Here is an 18,411-nt window from a genome sequence, read left to right as displayed (position 1 = left end):
TAGTGCACACAAAAAGCTATTTTTCGCTGAGTCCTGGACAAAAAGTAGTGCACTACATAAGGAACCGGGTGCCATTTTAGACACAGCCTCCCTCTACTTACCCGCGATGGACAGGATGACCACGACCGTGTCGAACACGTTCCAGCCATTGGTGAAGTAGTAGTGGCGCAGGGCGAAGAGTTTTAGGACGAACTCGATGGTGAACGCCACGATGAAGATGAAGTTAACCCAATAGAGGATGTTCTCCGTCTCATCCGACTGGTCGTCTGTCTCTACCATCATGGTGACCATGTTGAGGCAGATCAGCATCATAATGGAGATGTCGAATACTTGCTGGGTCACAAAGTCAAACACCAACCCTTGGATATAGTTCTGTAGAGACAAGGAGACAACAGCAAGACACATGCACACATACACACACACACACACACAGACAGACGCGTACGCATGCAGAGAAACACACACACACACAGACAACAACAACAACAACAACAACAACGACACACACATTTTGTTAATCGCAGGGAAATACTGCCACAATCGATTGAAATCCATATTTCAGTGTTAACATCAAATCAGTTTATTTGTCACATGCACAGGATACAGCAGGTGTAAACAGTACAGTGAAATGCTTCCTTGCAAGCTCTTCCTCAACAATGCAGTTATGTATACTAAGTCATATAAAATAATAAACACATCAGAATAGCAAATAATGCAAAACAAATAACACAAAAAACAACAGAAAACTGCAAAGTTGAGTAGGCGCTAGCAACAAGGCGACAGTCTCTGTCATCTTTCCATTTCACTATTCAGTGTTCCGTCAACAATGAAATACTGAAAATACTGATTTCAATCTTTTGTGGCAGTGTTTTACACCATAAAGACCTAGCCTTGTCCCATACTGTATGTGCTGAGCTGGCTAAACAAATATGGAGTGATATTACTGCCAACAAACTGTCGGCACTAATATCACTCCATAAAAAGCCAGGCTAATAAAGGCAGAGAGCAACAGCCAACCTGTGGTCTGGGAATGGGTTTCTGGGGCTTCTTTGAACCCAGTTTCTTCATGGCGTTGTAGTACTTCTTCTGTTCCTCTGTCATGAAGATGTCCTGACCTCCAAAGTATAGGGACAAACAAACATTTGGTTACAACCAACCCTAGCCCTAACCTAAAGAACAGGGATAAACAAACATTTGGTTACAACCCAAACCTAACCCTAACCATTGATACAACACTAGACCATTAGCCAAACGCTGACAACAACACCAGTAGCTGCATTACACATTCAGAGCAGTATGCAAACAATGTAAATACCTACATTCAACTGTGATACTTTCAAATGCTATTTAGGGTAAGACTTTGTATCCAGGTTTAATACTTTTTAACATGTTATAAGCATGTTTGAGCCTTTATAATTTTTTTATACAAGGCCGTATAATATACTATAGCATTTAGCAAAAATAGGAGAAAGAGGAAGAGGAGAGAAAATAGTCTTATCTTTTTCTTCTGTTGGTTGAAGTTGTCAATGATGACACCGATGAAGAGGTTGAGGGTGAAGAAGGATCCAAAGATGATGAAGATGACGAAGTAGATGTACATATAGAGGTTGTCTTCATAGATGGGCTGGTCCTCCACCCTTCTGGAGTCTATGGCTGCGTACATTATGTCCATCCAGCCTTTGAATGTCGCCTTTGGAGACAAAGAGATCCGATTAACTTATAATATTCAAAACAAAAGTTAAGAGTCTCATTTTCATATGAAGAAAAAAGAATGTTGAACTCAAACCCAAATTTGATGTGTGTCCTGGAGAAGAGCTTAGCTTGTACATGGAAAGAAATGAGGACATATGGAAAACAGTATAAAAAAAATCTATAAATGGACAAACGCATAAAGAAGGAGAGGAACAGAGGGAGAGGGGGAGAGAGGAGAGCCTCAGAGCGCTGTGCAAGAGGATGGAAGGAAGAGGGAGAATAAAAACAGTGAACGGACGGGTGGGGGGTAAGAGAGAGAGAGGGGAGAGAATGAAGTGACACTCTCACCACTTGAAGCAGAGCCAGGTATCCAGCGCCAACATTGTCAAAGTTGATCTTGACATTCTTCCACCTGACCTCAGAGAAGTTCTGATTAATGAGGGCCATGCACTGTGTCTTGTTGTTGACCTCGCTGGCATGAAAGTACTCCTCTGCGGTCTGGTTGAAACAGTAGTAGTACTTGCCCGCAAACAAGTTGACCCCCATGATACTGAAAATCAGCCAAAAGATGAGGCAAACCAGCAACACATTCATAATGGAGGGGATGGCTCCCACCAGGGCGTTGACTACCACCTAGGCCAGAGCCGACGGGGGACACAGGAGGATAGAGCAGTGTGAGAGACTCAAAACATACTCCATGATACCTATCAACCCCCCTCAGAGCAGCTGCATACTGTTATGGCATCTTATAGCAGAAAGTGGTAGTGAAACTGAATTTGACAGGTACCATGTTCTATTATTGAGTCATATTACAAATTGTGTTTCAACGTTATTATATTTGTATGAAATATAGTATAGTTTACAGTACAGTTAAGAATATAGTTAGAGTATGTTTGTGTATATTGTAGTATAGTACAGTTTAGTATAATGTAGTACAGTACAGTACAGGATTATCATAGTATAGTGTAGTACAGTATCATATATTATATTACAGTATAATATAGTATAGTTTAGTATAGTATAATCATATATAGTACAGTATAGAATAACAGTGAAAGAGCAGTATCAGTTCTGTTCTAATTAGAACTAATAGTCTTTGATCTGATCGAGCACACAGCTAGGATTGCCTAAGGCAGGGTTTCCCAAACTCGGTCCTGGGCCCCCCCCCCTGGGTGCACGTTTTGGTTTTTGCCCTAGCACTACACAGCTGATTCAAATAACCAACTAATCATCAAGCTTTGATTATTTAAATCTTGCTGTGTAGTGCTAGAGCTAAAACCAAAACGTGCAACCAGGGGTGGCATCAGGACAGAGTTTGGGAAACTCTGGCCTAAGGGGTCTGCGCACACATGCACATGCCCCACTTTCCTTTCGAGTGAGCATATAACTGTCCAGAAAATTGAACTACAAGTGTTTTGCCATACCAGTATGCAGCCTCATCTCTTCCCAAACATTCACCACCCTCCCTCCCTCTGTCCCTTTTCATAAGACAGACTCTAAACACCCTCCACCCAGACTAACACTATCATTTCAACACAATGCAATGGAAAGCATTCTGATCCATAGGGTGCATCCTAAATAGCACCCTATTCCCTATACTGTTTAGTGCATTACTATATTACAAAAGTTGTGCACTTTCTGGTTAAAAGTAGTTCACTATATAGGGAATAGTGTGCCATTTGAGACGCAACCCATAGACTATGTCCCACTTCCACATCACCAGCCCCACGCCTAGCCTCCTTTACAGCTTCTATCTCCCCACTACCCAGCGTCCGGACAGACCGGCCTTCCAAACACTGATGTGCACTAAGCTCAGCGTCCTACACTATCTAGAACCTAAAAGGGTCCTTTAGCTGTCCCAATTGGAGAACCCTTTGAAGAACCCTTGTTGGTTTGAGGAGGAACCCTTTTAGTTCCAAGTAGAATCGTTTGGGTTCCATGTAGAGGGTTCTACATGGAACCCAAAATGGTTCTACCTGGAACCAAAAGGGGTTTTATCTAGAACAAAAAAGGGTTCTGCTATGGGGACAGCCGAAGAACCCTTGGGGAACCCTTTTTTCTAAGAGTGTAGTGCATAGTGGGGTTGACCACTATCTCACTAACAGTGTTAAGCAGGCCGACCAGACCAGCAGCTCTCAGGCACACAGCTGAGCTGAGCATGCATGTCGTCTGTTTTTAGCTGACAGACTTGTTTTGTGGAGCCATATTCCCTCCTTGCATACAGTCAGGCAGACAGAGAGCAGACTGAGAGCTTCAGGAGCAGCATACTCTAAGCAATGTGCAGGACCTTGCAATGATTATTTAAAGCTAGTCAGGGATTTTGGGAGCTGTTCAATGGTCATGTCAATTATGGATATTTATTGATTTACCCATTGGTTCTTGGAGAAATATTACTTACAAATGCTTCTAGTGCTTAGCATAACTGGATGTCTTTATTATAACCAAAAATATAGGTTAACTCTTCTCTTACAGGTTAACATGTAAATGATGACATCATAGGTACTCTCTTCTCTACAGTAGGCCTTTGACTGTTCCTCTTGAATAATGATGGCATATGGAATTACTGGCTGCTATGGCACTTGGGTTGGATAAACACCATATGGCCAGAATGGACGAGTCAGGTAGTTGGGTGCCAATTTCTTTCTGTGTGAGCATCCCAGAAAATGTTATTAAAATAACTTACTGAAGTAGCTGAATTAGAGCGCATAGGCTACTCATTGTTCTTGGACTTCTAATAATACATGTATGAATCTATTGTGAAAAATTAAATAGCTGTGAAGGGAAAGCTACCTTTTGAGAGGAACCATCACGATGCGTAAAGAGTTAGCAGTATACCGCATCATCTCACTAATATCACACCTCCCACCTTTCCCATAGGAGAAAACATATCACTGCACATGCTGAGAGAACTACTTGCTCCTACTGAGGTAGTAGAATTTAATTTGTTTTCAAAGATTCAAGGTAATATTAGCCATGCCTTATTTAATCAAATTGGCCAAGCCTTATATCATATATAATATATATACCTGTATATATCATATATTATAAATACATTCTCAAAGCAAAGAGGGAAAATAGCTTTCAAAAGTGCTTAATGTGCATCGGCAATTAGAGTACATGCGTGTTGTTACATGGATGGCATTGTTGTGCAATCTCAAGAACCGTTCAAATCGATAAATAAACAGATAGAGAAATGTTTTGGATAGAGAGATAAAGAGATAACCAGCCAAAATGTTGCTTGTCTTTATGTTACATATCTATCTGACAAGTGGATTTGACACAAATCAAGGACAGTCAGGAATGGATGGTGTAGAGTTAGAATTCAGTCCCTCTGTTCTAAGAACTCAGACATCTGTTTTAAGGTTCTCAGAACTCAGACCTCTGTTCTAAGGTGCCATGGTTCTAAGGTCTCTGTGTGATTGGTCTGTAACTCATGATGTTTCCTGCTAACGTGTCTGCTGCAAGTTTTTAACATGATGCAGCTGGAAGGTATTTTTTTAAACATTTAAAGTTAATAATATAACAAATGTTTTATGGCTAAACATTGAAATGCAACCAAAGACTAGAGAGCAAGCTCATTAGAAAATATATAGTAAGAAAGGTGTAAGGATGACTTGGCGACTGTGTCATGCTTGTACATTGCATTGCTCAAAAAGTAACAATGAGGTTACAAAGCAGCATAATTAAAGATATAGCATTTAACAAGTGACCATAGGCAGTCAGGTAGGTAGGTATAGCCCATTGCATGTTAAGCATTGCAATATATTCAAATGTAAAGCTGTGTTATGCTGCTCACTCTCAGAGCTGTTGACTTGCATTGGCCTCCGCCATCACACAACCTTCCATCGCAACGGCCAGAAAAATTCAAGTCAGCAAGAGTTCTCAACATTCTAACTCTCCAGAATCTCTTTCATTATTATGGTTGTCGGTGTCATCTCTCCATTCTCGTACTTCCCTATCAATTTATTTACTACTATGACTTGTCAATTTTAATTTCACGTTTTCAAAACAAAATGGCAAATCAATTGATGAACATAGACATTGTCTTGAATTGATGAGTAAGTAAAGGTGAGTTTTTTCACTGCTACAGGTATTAGTCTACTGGGCCACCCTCACCTCCTACCACACACACCCAATGAATGATCTCATTCATTGGGGCAATGCAATGTTTGACTACAACATTCCTTAAAAAATGTACCATGATTTTTCACCCAAAAATGACATTGGAATTTTGACCAGTCTAGCCGCCATAGCTATTTTCCAGTATGAAAAATGTATACACTCACTAACTGTAAGTCGCTCTGGATAAGAGCGTCTGCTAAAATTACTAAAATGTCAAATGTAAATACAATCCTTCTAATTCTATGCTAGTCTCATACCTGAGCAAACTAAACAAAAATGACTACCATGTACATTTTTGTGAGGTGGACTCATAAGTATAGTAGCCTACATCCATAAATCCTGGGCCTAAACGTTTTGTGATGTCATCAGCTTGTATTTGCAATGTCATCATCATATTTAGCCACTGGATATTTAATATGAATGGGCACTTCAGTATGAACGGAAATGTCAGTCAAATTGATGATTAGCTAGCTAACCTCTCATGTACCGTAGTAATAGTAGTTCATAGCACACGTCTAAGCCTCTACACCTGGTCTGTCATTTTTGGGACATTATGAAGAGGAATGGGGGGAAATGCTCTGTGACTGTCTCGGGGTTAAGAAAGACGAGTGTTGTCCTAATGCGGTCCTAATAGTTGAATATAATATCGGCCCTGCCGGCCACCCAACCCAACCCACTCCTCTTATATAAGATATAAGATATAAGAGAAAGCTCCAGTGTGCTAAACGATGTTGCTTCCCAGTTTCACTTCCTGTGGGAGTGGAAGGCAACAGGAAGCAGGAAGCTCTATAAGACCTGCAGTATGGTTGCTATGTAATGTATCGTGTTATGACATGGGGACAGTAATGCCTTGTGTGAGATGGCAGCCTATCGGCATATTTCCTAAGCTTCTGCCTTAGGGTCAAGAAGAAGACAAAAAAGCTAAGATACTGAATCTGGTCTGCATTTACATTAAATCGGCTCTCAGGCCGCATCTGGCCCGCGGGCTGTGAGTTTCAGGCCCTTAGTCTACATTGAACTAACTGACATTACTTAACTGACCTCTGCGATTCAGCCATTTAACATCTCAGCCATTTAACATGACACAAAGTGATAATCACAATGACACAGGCAGAAGCTTAGAAAATATTGTCTTCCCAAACCCACAACAATGTGAGTGTGGAGTGTATGTGTGCTTTCTTTCTCAGTCCCTGATGATGCAGATAGATCCTGGACAAGCAGGAAACAGAGAGGAGCCAACAGACTGAGACCTGCTGCAGGCCCAGCAGATCTACTGGGCAAAGATGGAGTGAGCAGTGGAAGGGTAGGAGGAGAGGTAGGGGTAGAGGTAAGGGGGCTTACATATGAGGCTTCAGGAGAGGGTGAGGGTGGAGAGGGTGGTAAGCTCAAACTAGAAAACAACGCAACCAGTCCAAGGATAGGGAGATAGAAAGGGACTACATGTGATAGAGAAAGAGGGACTACGGGTGACAACAACCAGTTGTAACCTGTCTCTACCACCAGTCACAACAAAGACTAATCAGATCAAATAATAACTTTCCCCAAATTCCCAGGTTTTCCAGATATCCCTTCTGATTCTGGGAATCTTCCAACCAGAATTTCAGGAAATCCTGGGATTTTTGGGAAAGTTACCCAATTTATGCAACCCTAGTTGGGTGTGACTGTCTCTGGTACCTACTGGTTTCTACTGGTTGTTCTCTGTGCCAGATAGATGTGTTAAATGATAGGGTGAGTATAGTGGTTGGGTGAGAGTTGGGGTGGGTTAGGGGAACTGGGGACAGGTGGTGGTAGGGGGGAGGGGGGCTTCTCGATTAAAAGCATAGATTGAGAATCAGGCCAAATGAACAGCCAATTGTTGATTCAAATGTTCTATGAAATGCTATGTAGTTTGGCTTTGTTGACATGTAGCATTGACTAACATTAATTTTATCTCATCCCTCAAGCCAATCATAAAAAAATAAAAATAAAATAATAATTCATTTTCTAGTTTTTATGTGATGAGGCAGCTTTGTGACATATCCCTCTAGTTCACTCTTTTTTGTTCCTTTTATGTCTGTACATAGCAGAAAATACTGAAAATATCAATTAGTTTTTCGATTTTTTTTATTCAATTCAAACCAGTGAAATAGTTTCTGCTGGTAATACTGTATAACTTTGTAGCATTAATATTTAACATTACTTTACACTTCCAGCTGCATCATGACGTGTGTGTATATATCTATATATAAATTGTATGTGAAGTATGGTACAGGATGTGTGTGCATGGAAAGGTGACTTCTTGTCTTGACTAGTTTCTTCAAGTTTCTATTTTAAAAAATCCCCCAATAAATAAATTTAGAAAAATTTTGGTCATCAAAAAATATATTGTTTGGTTACTTTTTGATAATATTTCAGTTTCTAGCATGCTTTAATAAACTGTTGAATGGGCATGCGTAAGGATCAGCTGCTTAGCTTTGGCTCTTACCCTCATCCCTTCAAAACGTGACAAGGCTCTGAGGGGTCTCAAGGCCCTTAGTGTCCTTAGTGATTTAATAGGACCTAGATCCGAGTAGCCCAGTGCATTAGCTACCAGACTGATTATAGACACCTACACACAAACAGAGAAGCAAAAGAGGTTCCAAACTGTTAGAAGTAGTGAGAATATTCTCGAAAGGTAGAAGAGAGACTCAGACGAGAGCCCTTGGAGCAATAGGGCTGGCATGGGCGGAGAGAGTTGCTTGACATACACACATAAATCTATATGTATGTATATACATGTATAATATTGCATTTATATACGTATATACATTGAGAGAGAAAGTCAATGTTTAGTATAGGTTTTATGTGCATAGTGTTTTAGTAGCAGTAGTATGTAGGCCGCAGGACGAGGGGTTTGTTTCTGTTATTTTAAGGCAGTTGGACGAGACCTGACAAACTCCTTTGTACCTGCAAAGAAACTTGTGGTTGAGAGAGAGAGAGAGAGAGAGAGAGAGAGAGAGAGAGAGAGAGAGAGAGAGAGAGAGAGAGAGAGAGAGAGAGAGAGAGAGAGAGAAAGGAGAAAAAGAAATGCATAAGACTCAAAGGAAGGGAAAAATAGGCCAAAATGTTTTGCCACAGCACACGACTGATTCAGTACAGATACAGACAGGCGAACGAAGGGGACTGGGGAGGAGGAGGAGGAGGAGGGGAGGGAGGAAAGGAGAGAGGTTACAACCTGTAGAAGTTAATATAAAAACCCAACAGACTTGTAGAACCTTACCCTGGCCCCTCTAACATTGTCTCTCCATGTCTGCCGCTCTCTGCTGAGGCATAATATCCCATATAATCTAAGACAGACAAACTAACGGAACCTAAGAGAAAGAATACAGGTAAATATGTACATGTACGTAATTTTGTTTTGCCCAAAATCATCTTATCATCTTCACACAGCATTAGAATCAAATAGGAGAGCCACATACAGTTCATACAGTTAACCACACACTGACAGTAGTAAAGGGTTGAGATAGAGGGTTAAGGGGAGATCAGACACAGTAGTTATTTGGCATTGGATGGCACTTAAATGACCACTGGAGAGACACTGAGTACAGTAGAGTTACACACAGGAACAGGTAACAACACACAACCTCAAAGAAACAGGTGCTTCTCCCCCACTCTCACACACAATGGCCCAATACCAAATCAACCCCTAAGCTATGCACTTCTGAGGTAAGTAATACTGCTAATCGCTCCACCTTGCTCCCCCACTCTCACACACAGTACCGCAGCTGCCGCCAACTAGGCATCACTGTCTACATCTTAACAATGTCACTCAGTCATGGGGCCAGAGTTCTTTTTTTGTTGTTGTTATATATATATATTTTTTTAAGATTCATGAGCGTTGATCAGGTGTTATTTGTCCTTGCAAACATGATTTTAGAATCCGGGCATAATAGTAGCCACAAAGAAAAGTTTACAGCAGTAACTTTTCTGTAATCAACACAAAGAATTCACCTAAGCTTGACACGTTAAACATTGATTAGTCATCATTCTTCACATTTATCATTCATAGAAAGGCAACACACCGACAGTCAACAAATGAATTGCTTCCATCTCAGAAGTGTTGTAATTTGCACATAGGCTATAGCTAGATAATAATGCATTGGACCTCTCAGTGAGTGCTTAGCCCAGAGCTGGTGGTCAATAGGCAGCAGCACTTACTGTATGCACTGTATAGAAGCGAGGTAGGGGTGTTAAGGAATGATGAGATAACCTCAAGTAGGCAATGCCTGTCATTAGAAGAGGAAGGGGAGCTGCTGTGACCAGTAGGCCTGTACAGTCGCCTCTTCCTGCTGTATCTCAGACACAATTGGGGGGCGGAGCACCATGAGTCTAGCAAGCAGGATCAGTAGGCCTACGGTGAAGAAAGGAGAGCAAGGCTAGTTGTGGCAAAGGCTTTTTTACTAAATTCAGGAAGTAAACTGAAATTCCAATGGCAATTTTCCTCATTAGTAATTTCAGTATACTTCCTGAATTTAAATAGAATTGACCCCAACCCTGACGTGACTAAATGGCACTACAGTATCTCATTGATTCAACATTACAGATGTCCATCTAATAGTTCTTAGAATGGCAAACACTAAAAGTTTGTCCCGCTCTCTCACACTGCCATTGTTCAGGTGGTGAGACTGGGAATCGAGAGAGCACCAGTTCCTTAACAAAGGGAAAACAGTATAACACAGTAAAAACATGTGAAGGCAACTCCAACCAGCCAACCAGACCATACTGGTCAAACTCACTTCAAAGAACACAACATCCAAAGCTGACCAGACCAGAGTCACAGATAGAGGGGGGATTCTAACAAAGGCAAAATCTTTATTTAGATTTTAAGGCCATTGGTGGTACTACAGTCTATGAAAACTGATATACTACGTACAATGGCACGCTGGTCATTCCAGTTGACAGCAATGAAGCTATCGGCATGGAACTCACCACTGGACTCATGACTCATGATGAGTCATCTCTGGGTTATGTGGTTCAAGGGCTCCTGAGTCTCCAGGACTCCGTATTACACACAATTCCTTCAGATTCTAGCTAGCTCAATTATTTTAGTTGAAGACATCCCATTTGTTAATAATCAGTATAGCTGTATAATAACCCAGCAAGCTGTTTGATCTGGGCAATGATGAATTGATTGAATTCATTAATCAATTATTTAAAAAAATACATAAACATGCACATCAAGGATAACACAATAAAGTCACTGACTTATTTTCATTGTGCTCCTTTAAAACAGATGCAAAATAAAATAAAGATTTTGCCTTTATTCTACTGTCACAGTATTTGGGGTATTTGTCACCTTCAGCCTCAGCCTGACCCCTTGGAGTGCCCCTCCCCCTTAGAGATCAAGGGACCTGCTGTGTGGGTGTTGCAGCCCTCAGCGAATCAGCGTCGAGCTCTGCAAGGCAAGGCCAATCACATCCCTTGGCTGTGATCCAATGAGGAACAGTGGAACAGAAACAGAAAGAAAAACAGAAAGACAACGGAAACTAAAATCAAACAGAACAAAAACAACAATGATGAAAATGTCTAAATGTCTTATAAAATAAAAGGATGGATGGATGGATCCAGCCTCATTCCACTATTACATAACGACTCCATCCCCAAACTCGACTGGCTACTAGCTTTACTAGAAATATGTGTTTTGATTTAGATTCTACCTTACAGCACTGTGGTTATATAATTGAAGAGTACTGAGTCCTGCATAAAAATGTTGGTCTCCAAAGAAATACTGTATCTCCATTATTAAATTAAGAAAGTGTCATTAAGATAGCGGTGTACTGTAACTGACTGTTTTCTCAACAATGTAAAGCACATGATTTGATAAAAATCTATTCTTCAACATTTGGACCAAATAGACTAGAGGCATATTGTAAGTAATGTACGGCTAAACAAAGCATGGGTCCAGTAAGTTATTCTGTCTTCTCATAGTAATTCTACTGAATTGCATTTGCTATTCACATTTCTACAATAAAAATCAAGAACCAGAGAGGCCAATGAAAAGATAACTCAACAGAAATATACCAAAACACAAAAGGTATGTCGAACAGATAAACAGACACACACACAGTAATACATGCTCGTCTAAACTTAAGCAATGATGGTGTCCCCCTTCTGATGGTGCCCACAGAGAGACAACATGGTTAAAACCAAACCACAGACATCACAGTGACAATGACAGACGGTAGAGTCACAGACAGGCCACAAACAGACGGACTACCCAGGACGACCTAGACTCAGTGAGGCACGGCAGCATTATAAGAGGGACTGACTGCTTGTCTGCCAGTCTGGAGGACCAAACTTACCGACTGGCTGCCAGGCCAGCCTGGCCCCACCATCATTACATCATCACCTCAGCACAAGGTCAAAGGTCACTCACAACATTCCTGGGGTAAGAGGAAGCGTAAGACTTTAAGGAGGATGGGGAGGGGGGTGGGGGTTGGGTCGAGGGAGGGAGGGAGGGGGGGTAGGGGGTGGTGGGGTATGTCACACTTTGTTGTCACACATTGACAGCTTGGGAGGGAATTGTCGGCCCCCGTACCATATGACCATCCCAAGTGCATCTTGGGAAATGTAGGCCACTGTACGGCCGTAGTACAGTACGACCATCATCCCAAGGGTTGGTTCACACCGCAACAATGAACACACGGCAGCTCTGTGCATCACAACCCTGTTGGCTCGGGCTGAAGCCAAGGGTTGTGGGTAGAGATGGGGGTGGGGAGGGGCGTGGTAGAGCCATCAATATACAGAGTTTGGTGAAGTGTTCCGATAGAACCCCATCGTAGCACCAAACTCACCACCGAACTATATTGTAGTGTATATCAATGGCTCTGGGTCGAGGGTTACATTGCAGTCAGTCAGTCCATAGAGAGGACAACTATGTGTGGTACTTTAAATATATACAGTACATACAGTATAGGACTTCAATTAGATTTAGGTAGAATTTGTTCTACCAGAATCAACACTGAAGGTAAGGTGTTTTACATTATTGTATTGTAAGCTACTGTATGTTTTAGGTTAGTGTTAACTATATTCTACCGCAGTTACTACTGTACATAAAACAGCACCATATCTGGAACAAGTTTGACATTAACACTGACTAAAAACAGTTAGCAAAAATACTAATTAATTCAAGTTGATTATTCCTTAGGGAATTACTGTGTAACAATGTCAATTTAAAAGGAAGCAGCTCTACTAAAATGAGATCAGTGTAGCATGCCTTTAACTCTGACAATGGCTGATGCCAATCAATACAAGCATACTGTGACTGTAAAGGCCAAAACACACCATGACTACCAACGGCTAAAAACAGCGGGCGGCAGTCATTTTCTGTTCATTTTGAGTCTACATATTGTATCACCACTGTTCGTTGACACCCAGCAGGTGTTCGCCAACAGAGAACGGCCACCCGCTGCTTTTCACCATTTGTCTTTTTGGTGTGTCTCAGCAGTGTTTGTTCAGTGTTTAAGAATAGATGGGTCAACCATGGAATTACATATAGAATCACAGGATCTCTATGGGGTTAACAGTCACATTCTCATACTGTATCATCTCCAGTGGCGGCTGGTGGCACTTTCAATTGGAGGACGGGCTCATAGTAATGGCTGGAATAGAATGGAATTGGTATCAAACACATCAAACACGTATTCCATCAATGTGTTTGATACCATTCCATTCCATTCCAGCTATTACTATGAGCTGTCCTCCCCTCACCAGCCTCCACTGATCATATCTAACCTCCAGCCATTAGGGGTTAGATAGAACTCCTGTCAGACAGAGATGGCTTGGACTGGACCATACAGACGGTGTGTTGGAGACTGTTGAGAGGTGGTTAGTTCAAGGAGAGAGGTAAGAAGTCAAAACACACAGAAGAGAGCTTCTTCATCTTTCCAATGACAAGGTAATAACCAAGGTCATTGGCCAAATCTGACCATCGAAGCAGGATTTCCACACCACAGATACAGTTCAGTCAGGGGATTGGATCATATCTAGGCAACATGACATTACACAATGCCCCTTGCTGAGGTGTCAACTTTCAAGCCTGAAGGAATTTCTCAGCCTGTTTTTTTTAATATATATATATATATATATATATATATATATATATATATATATATATATATATTACTGTTAAAGCAACTAACCGTGAATTATCATTCCCATAACTAATCAATTCAATGATCCTGGATTAATTTAGAATGAATTAATCAATTTAGAATTAAAGAATGGAATTAAAGAAATACCACTGTTCCAAAGACTTTCAGAGTTGTTTCACAGAAGGAGCAGAGAATGACCAATAACACTGAGAGATAGATAAGACATCCAGTACAGTAGACATACAGTAGATTACACTGTAGACAGGTCAGAGACACAGCAGAGGACACAGTGGAGACAAAGTAGAGACAGTAAAAGACAGTAGAAGACAGTAGAAGACGCATACCCTGTTGTTGCTGAGCATTGCTTGAATATGTAGATCAATAATCTTGGTTATTGATTGGCTGATTGATTCCAATTTGTGCTGCTGCTTAGCTACCAGCATTCACATTCCAATATCATCAAATTTGAATCATTTGTCTTACCGCTGATATGTCATAAAACAATAGAATTGGTTTCTATTTGCACATGATGGGAAACAGAGAGTGCACAATTCCTTGCTTCATCGCACATGAAGGCACATAATATCCAAACTCACAAACAGAGAATTGCCGTTCATATTCAAGCATCTCATATTGACAAGAAACCAAGTAAACAGAGAGAGAGAGAGAGAAATTGCTTCATGGAAATGCAAGTGGTGAGAGACATAGATTCACTTAAAATTGATGGACTAGCTCATGGTACAGTAAACATTTCCATGTTCTCTTGGGATTTTGATATTGGCTACTGTAGGATTGATGTATCCTACACTTTCTGTTAATGTGAATATCATCATGTCTTTTCACCCATTGCGTAACATGAAGTTGCTGTTCGTTTTCTACTCGATCCATCCTCCCCTCCCAACCCTACCACACCCTGTCAGACTGTAGCCTATGTTAGGAATCACTGTACCGAATACCTCTATAAGCGATAACTTCCAAGTAACTGTCCAGTGAAAATCTCACTTTTAAAAACACAATCTGTTAACTCATACTCAAATCATGTTGTTGACTCATCCTATACTCATATTTGTGGCCAAAGCATAAATTAGAGAAAAAACGCTTTAAAAAAAACTCTAACTTGACCGTTTACATGTTGTTTTTTATTTCCTCACAGTATGACGTAATGTTTTTGTCCGAGATGTCTCATTGGCTGAACTGGCCAATCAGCTGTTTACTTGTCATACAAACATTTATTGACCTGTATACGCCCACACCATTCTGTTGTTGGGGTACGGCCACACCATTCAAACACAGAAAAGCTGCTTTTTAACATACTTAATTAAAAATGTTTGAAAACTATTTCACTCATATTGTAATTAATTATTGATAATATTTCATAGAAATCTGGAAACACTGGACAGCTACTTTAACAGTACAGCACATTGCTTCAACAGGGTGTGGTTGCCATAGAAATAGACTTCCTAGAATGGGCCACCCCCTTCAAGTCAATTCTATTTCTATGGTCCTAGCTTCCTATCCTGCCTTTACAAAATGGCTACCAAATCTACCGTAAAGAATCAGGAAATGTTACTTACATCGACAATGAAGAAGTCGAGCCAGCACCAGGCGTTGGTGAAGTACTTGTGGAATCCGTAGGCAACCCATTTGAGCAACATCTCTAGGATAAAGATGTATGTGAACACACTGTCGGCGTATTCCAAGATGGTCCTGATGGTCTTCCTCTGCTGGATGTACACATCCTCAAAAGCCTGGGGGGGGGGGAGCACATACACGGTTCGCTTCAGCTGAATTGGGGGGAAATTAACATGCTCTGTGATTTTATTTGACAAATTTAAAATACATAGCCTATAATTTGCCTCAGCCATATAAGTACAACAATGAATACCTCAAAAATCATGGATGATTAGAAACACAATAAAGTCAACAGACTATTTACATTAAAAGTGATGAAAATGTATACAACAACGGTTCTGTTGCTCAATCATGACTAAAAACTAACAGGATTTATTATACAAAAATATCTCCAGTATAAATGTATCATTGATTGCACTATTCCCTCCCTGCTGATTTGACGTCATGCCTGAGGACATAGCTCCCTTGGCACCAGAAATAGATTCCCCCCCTATCCTATCTGATAAATCACACAGTCCATTAGATCCCCTCTCAGATAAATGGTACAGTCCATTAATCACAGAGAGAGTCCATGTGTGTCTCAAATGGCTGCCTGGCTCAAATGGCAGCCTATTCCCTATGTAGTACACTACTTTTGGTCAAAAGTAGTGCACTATAAAGGGAATAGACTGCCATTTGGGACACAGCCTCAGTCCGGCTCTGCTCTGCTCTGATGCTCCTGCCTGCCCCCCCCTCCTTAGTACAGTGACTGGCTGAGATGCTCCTGCCTGGCCCCTCCCCCCACCCTCTTCAGTGACTGGGCCTGCTGACTGCACCACTCCATGTTTTGTCCTATGTCCTCATAGCCAGGCAGAGAGAAACACAGCCCTTAAATAGCCAACCTTCTCCACTCACACTCTACCTCCTCTCTGCGTCTGAAATGGCACCCTGCCTTATTCTCTACTGCACAACTATTGACCAAAGCCTCTCTGTCTCGCTGTGTGTGTGAGTGTACATGCATTTGTGTGTGTGTGTTAACGCTCCACACTGTGACTTACCAGGGCCCCACTACTGAGTAGGATCATAAAGATAATGACGGTTTCGAACCAGTTATGCTCCACAATTAGATAGCATGTCTTTCTCAGGAACCACCAATATTTTCCCCACCCGTGAGTGATAGGCACGTCGCAGCATGGATACTTGATAATACACTCTGTATGGAAGGGGACAGGCACACACACACACAACATTACACCATTACTAAAAATGTGAAAATAATGTACAAATTACAAACTGGGAGGAGCAGGGCAGGGAGGGGCTGGGAGGGGCATGGAGGGCAAGGGAGTCTCAGGGCGTGGTTTAGGGCAGGGAGGGCAAGGAGTGGTTCAGTGCAGGGAGGGCAAGGAGTGATTCAGAGCAGGGGGGCGGGGAGGGTTGGGGCAGGGCACGGATGGGCGGGGCCGGGCAGGGAAGAGCAAGGTGCAGTCCTACCAGGTGTCCAACAGTTTTCTGGGTCTAGGTACTCTTCCACAGCCTCCACCACCACAGCCTCCACCTCCACGTCAGGCTTGATGTCTATGGTGCTGCCCTCCGATGAGCTGGTGTCGTCCAGCTACACACACAGACAGAGCGAGAGAGAGAGATACATACACACACACATGCACAGAGATACAGACAGACGCAGAGAGAGAGAGAGAGAGAGAGAGAGAGAGAGAGAGGGAGAGACAGAGAGGAACACACAGAGAGAACGTGAGAACGACAGGACAAGGGACAGAGGAAACACATCATCAGCAGCAGGTTGACTGATCAAAAGCCCTGTCTGCAGCAATGGCTCTTGGGGTATTGGTACACAGAGAGAGACAGACAAGAGAGAGAGACATGACCGATGGCTAAGACTCTCTCTCAGCCATTTATACATACTGCTGCATGCATTGCACTGGGTCTCACTGAGGTTAGATGTCTTACTGTATAAATAGCTACCTCCCCGAGGCTTCATATAGGTAGACAGACAGAAGAAGAAGAAGAAGAAGAAGAAGAAGAAGAAGAAGAAGAAGAAGAAGAAGAAGAAGAAGAAGAAGAAGAAGAAGAAGAAGAAGAAGAAGAAGAAGAAGAAGAAGAAGAAGAAGAAGATACATTCTGGTCATACACAAAATGAGATGTGTCTACCCATGTCTACATGATAAGCGTGTGATCTGTCATCAGTTCTAAATGCAGCCTATGCATATGACCTTGAGGAAACACATAACATGATTAATAGGGAACCAATGACATGGTTGTAACTCACCTTGACTTTACATTAAATTAGAGGGCTAGATTTTAAATGAGAGCCTCCAATAAGTGATTAAAGTTGACTTAAATGCTAAACTACCGTAATAATAAGCAAATGATAAGACTTAACTGTAAATATCAAAACAACAGCAGCAAACTGCAATTCCTAAAAATATGACATGCCACAGATTTAAGATGTACTTTAGCCTACAAAGATGGAATATCAAATAACCATCCACTCTAGCCATACTCCTAAATGTATTTGCAACGTTTTAAGAAAAAAACTAAAACCAGTCAGCAGATATCCATTTCATCCACGGCTGTAGCCATTCCTATATTAGTGTGTGTATACTATTGAGTAATGGAGTTACATAAGAGCCTTGGAGAATGGAAACTAATGTTACACTGGTGACCACACCCATGCTTTACAGCCAGGAGACCACAACAACAACCATGGAGTAATGCATTACTACAACATTACTACAACATTACCACAACATTAATACAACATTAATATAACATTACCAAAACATTATTACAACATAACCACAACATTGGTGACTACAACATTACCCCCATGCAACATTACTACATTGCTGCAACATTA

General features: G+C 41.5%; 1 protein-coding gene across 11 annotated transcripts in view; it reads right to left on the bottom strand.

Moving 5' to 3' along the window:
* LOC121545897 (sodium channel protein type 8 subunit alpha) overlaps positions 1 to 18,411 on the bottom strand; it is a 79,133-nt gene that overhangs the window by 6,570 nt on the left and 54,152 nt on the right. For all 11 annotated transcript variants that reach the window (XM_041856796.2, XM_041856801.2, XM_041856806.2 and 8 more), the window contains 8 exons: positions 17,028 to 17,148; positions 16,595 to 16,749; positions 15,500 to 15,673; positions 8,279 to 8,401; positions 2,041 to 2,325; positions 1,499 to 1,690; positions 1,018 to 1,122; positions 102 to 372 (listed from right to left, as the gene is read on the bottom strand). In XM_041856796.2, the coding sequence (XP_041712730.2) occupies positions 102 to 372; positions 1,018 to 1,122; positions 1,499 to 1,690; positions 2,041 to 2,325; positions 8,279 to 8,401; positions 15,500 to 15,673; positions 16,595 to 16,749; positions 17,028 to 17,148 (1,426 nt within the window). The remainder of the gene's footprint in view (positions 1 to 101; positions 373 to 1,017; positions 1,123 to 1,498; positions 1,691 to 2,040; positions 2,326 to 8,278; positions 8,402 to 15,499; positions 15,674 to 16,594; positions 16,750 to 17,027; positions 17,149 to 18,411) is intronic.

This window comes from Coregonus clupeaformis, chromosome 30 (genome assembly GCF_020615455.1).
Source record: "Coregonus clupeaformis isolate EN_2021a chromosome 30, ASM2061545v1, whole genome shotgun sequence".
NCBI classification, from domain to species: domain Eukaryota; kingdom Metazoa; phylum Chordata; class Actinopteri; order Salmoniformes; family Salmonidae; genus Coregonus; species Coregonus clupeaformis.
This window is presented reverse-complemented; position numbering and strand designations above follow the sequence as displayed.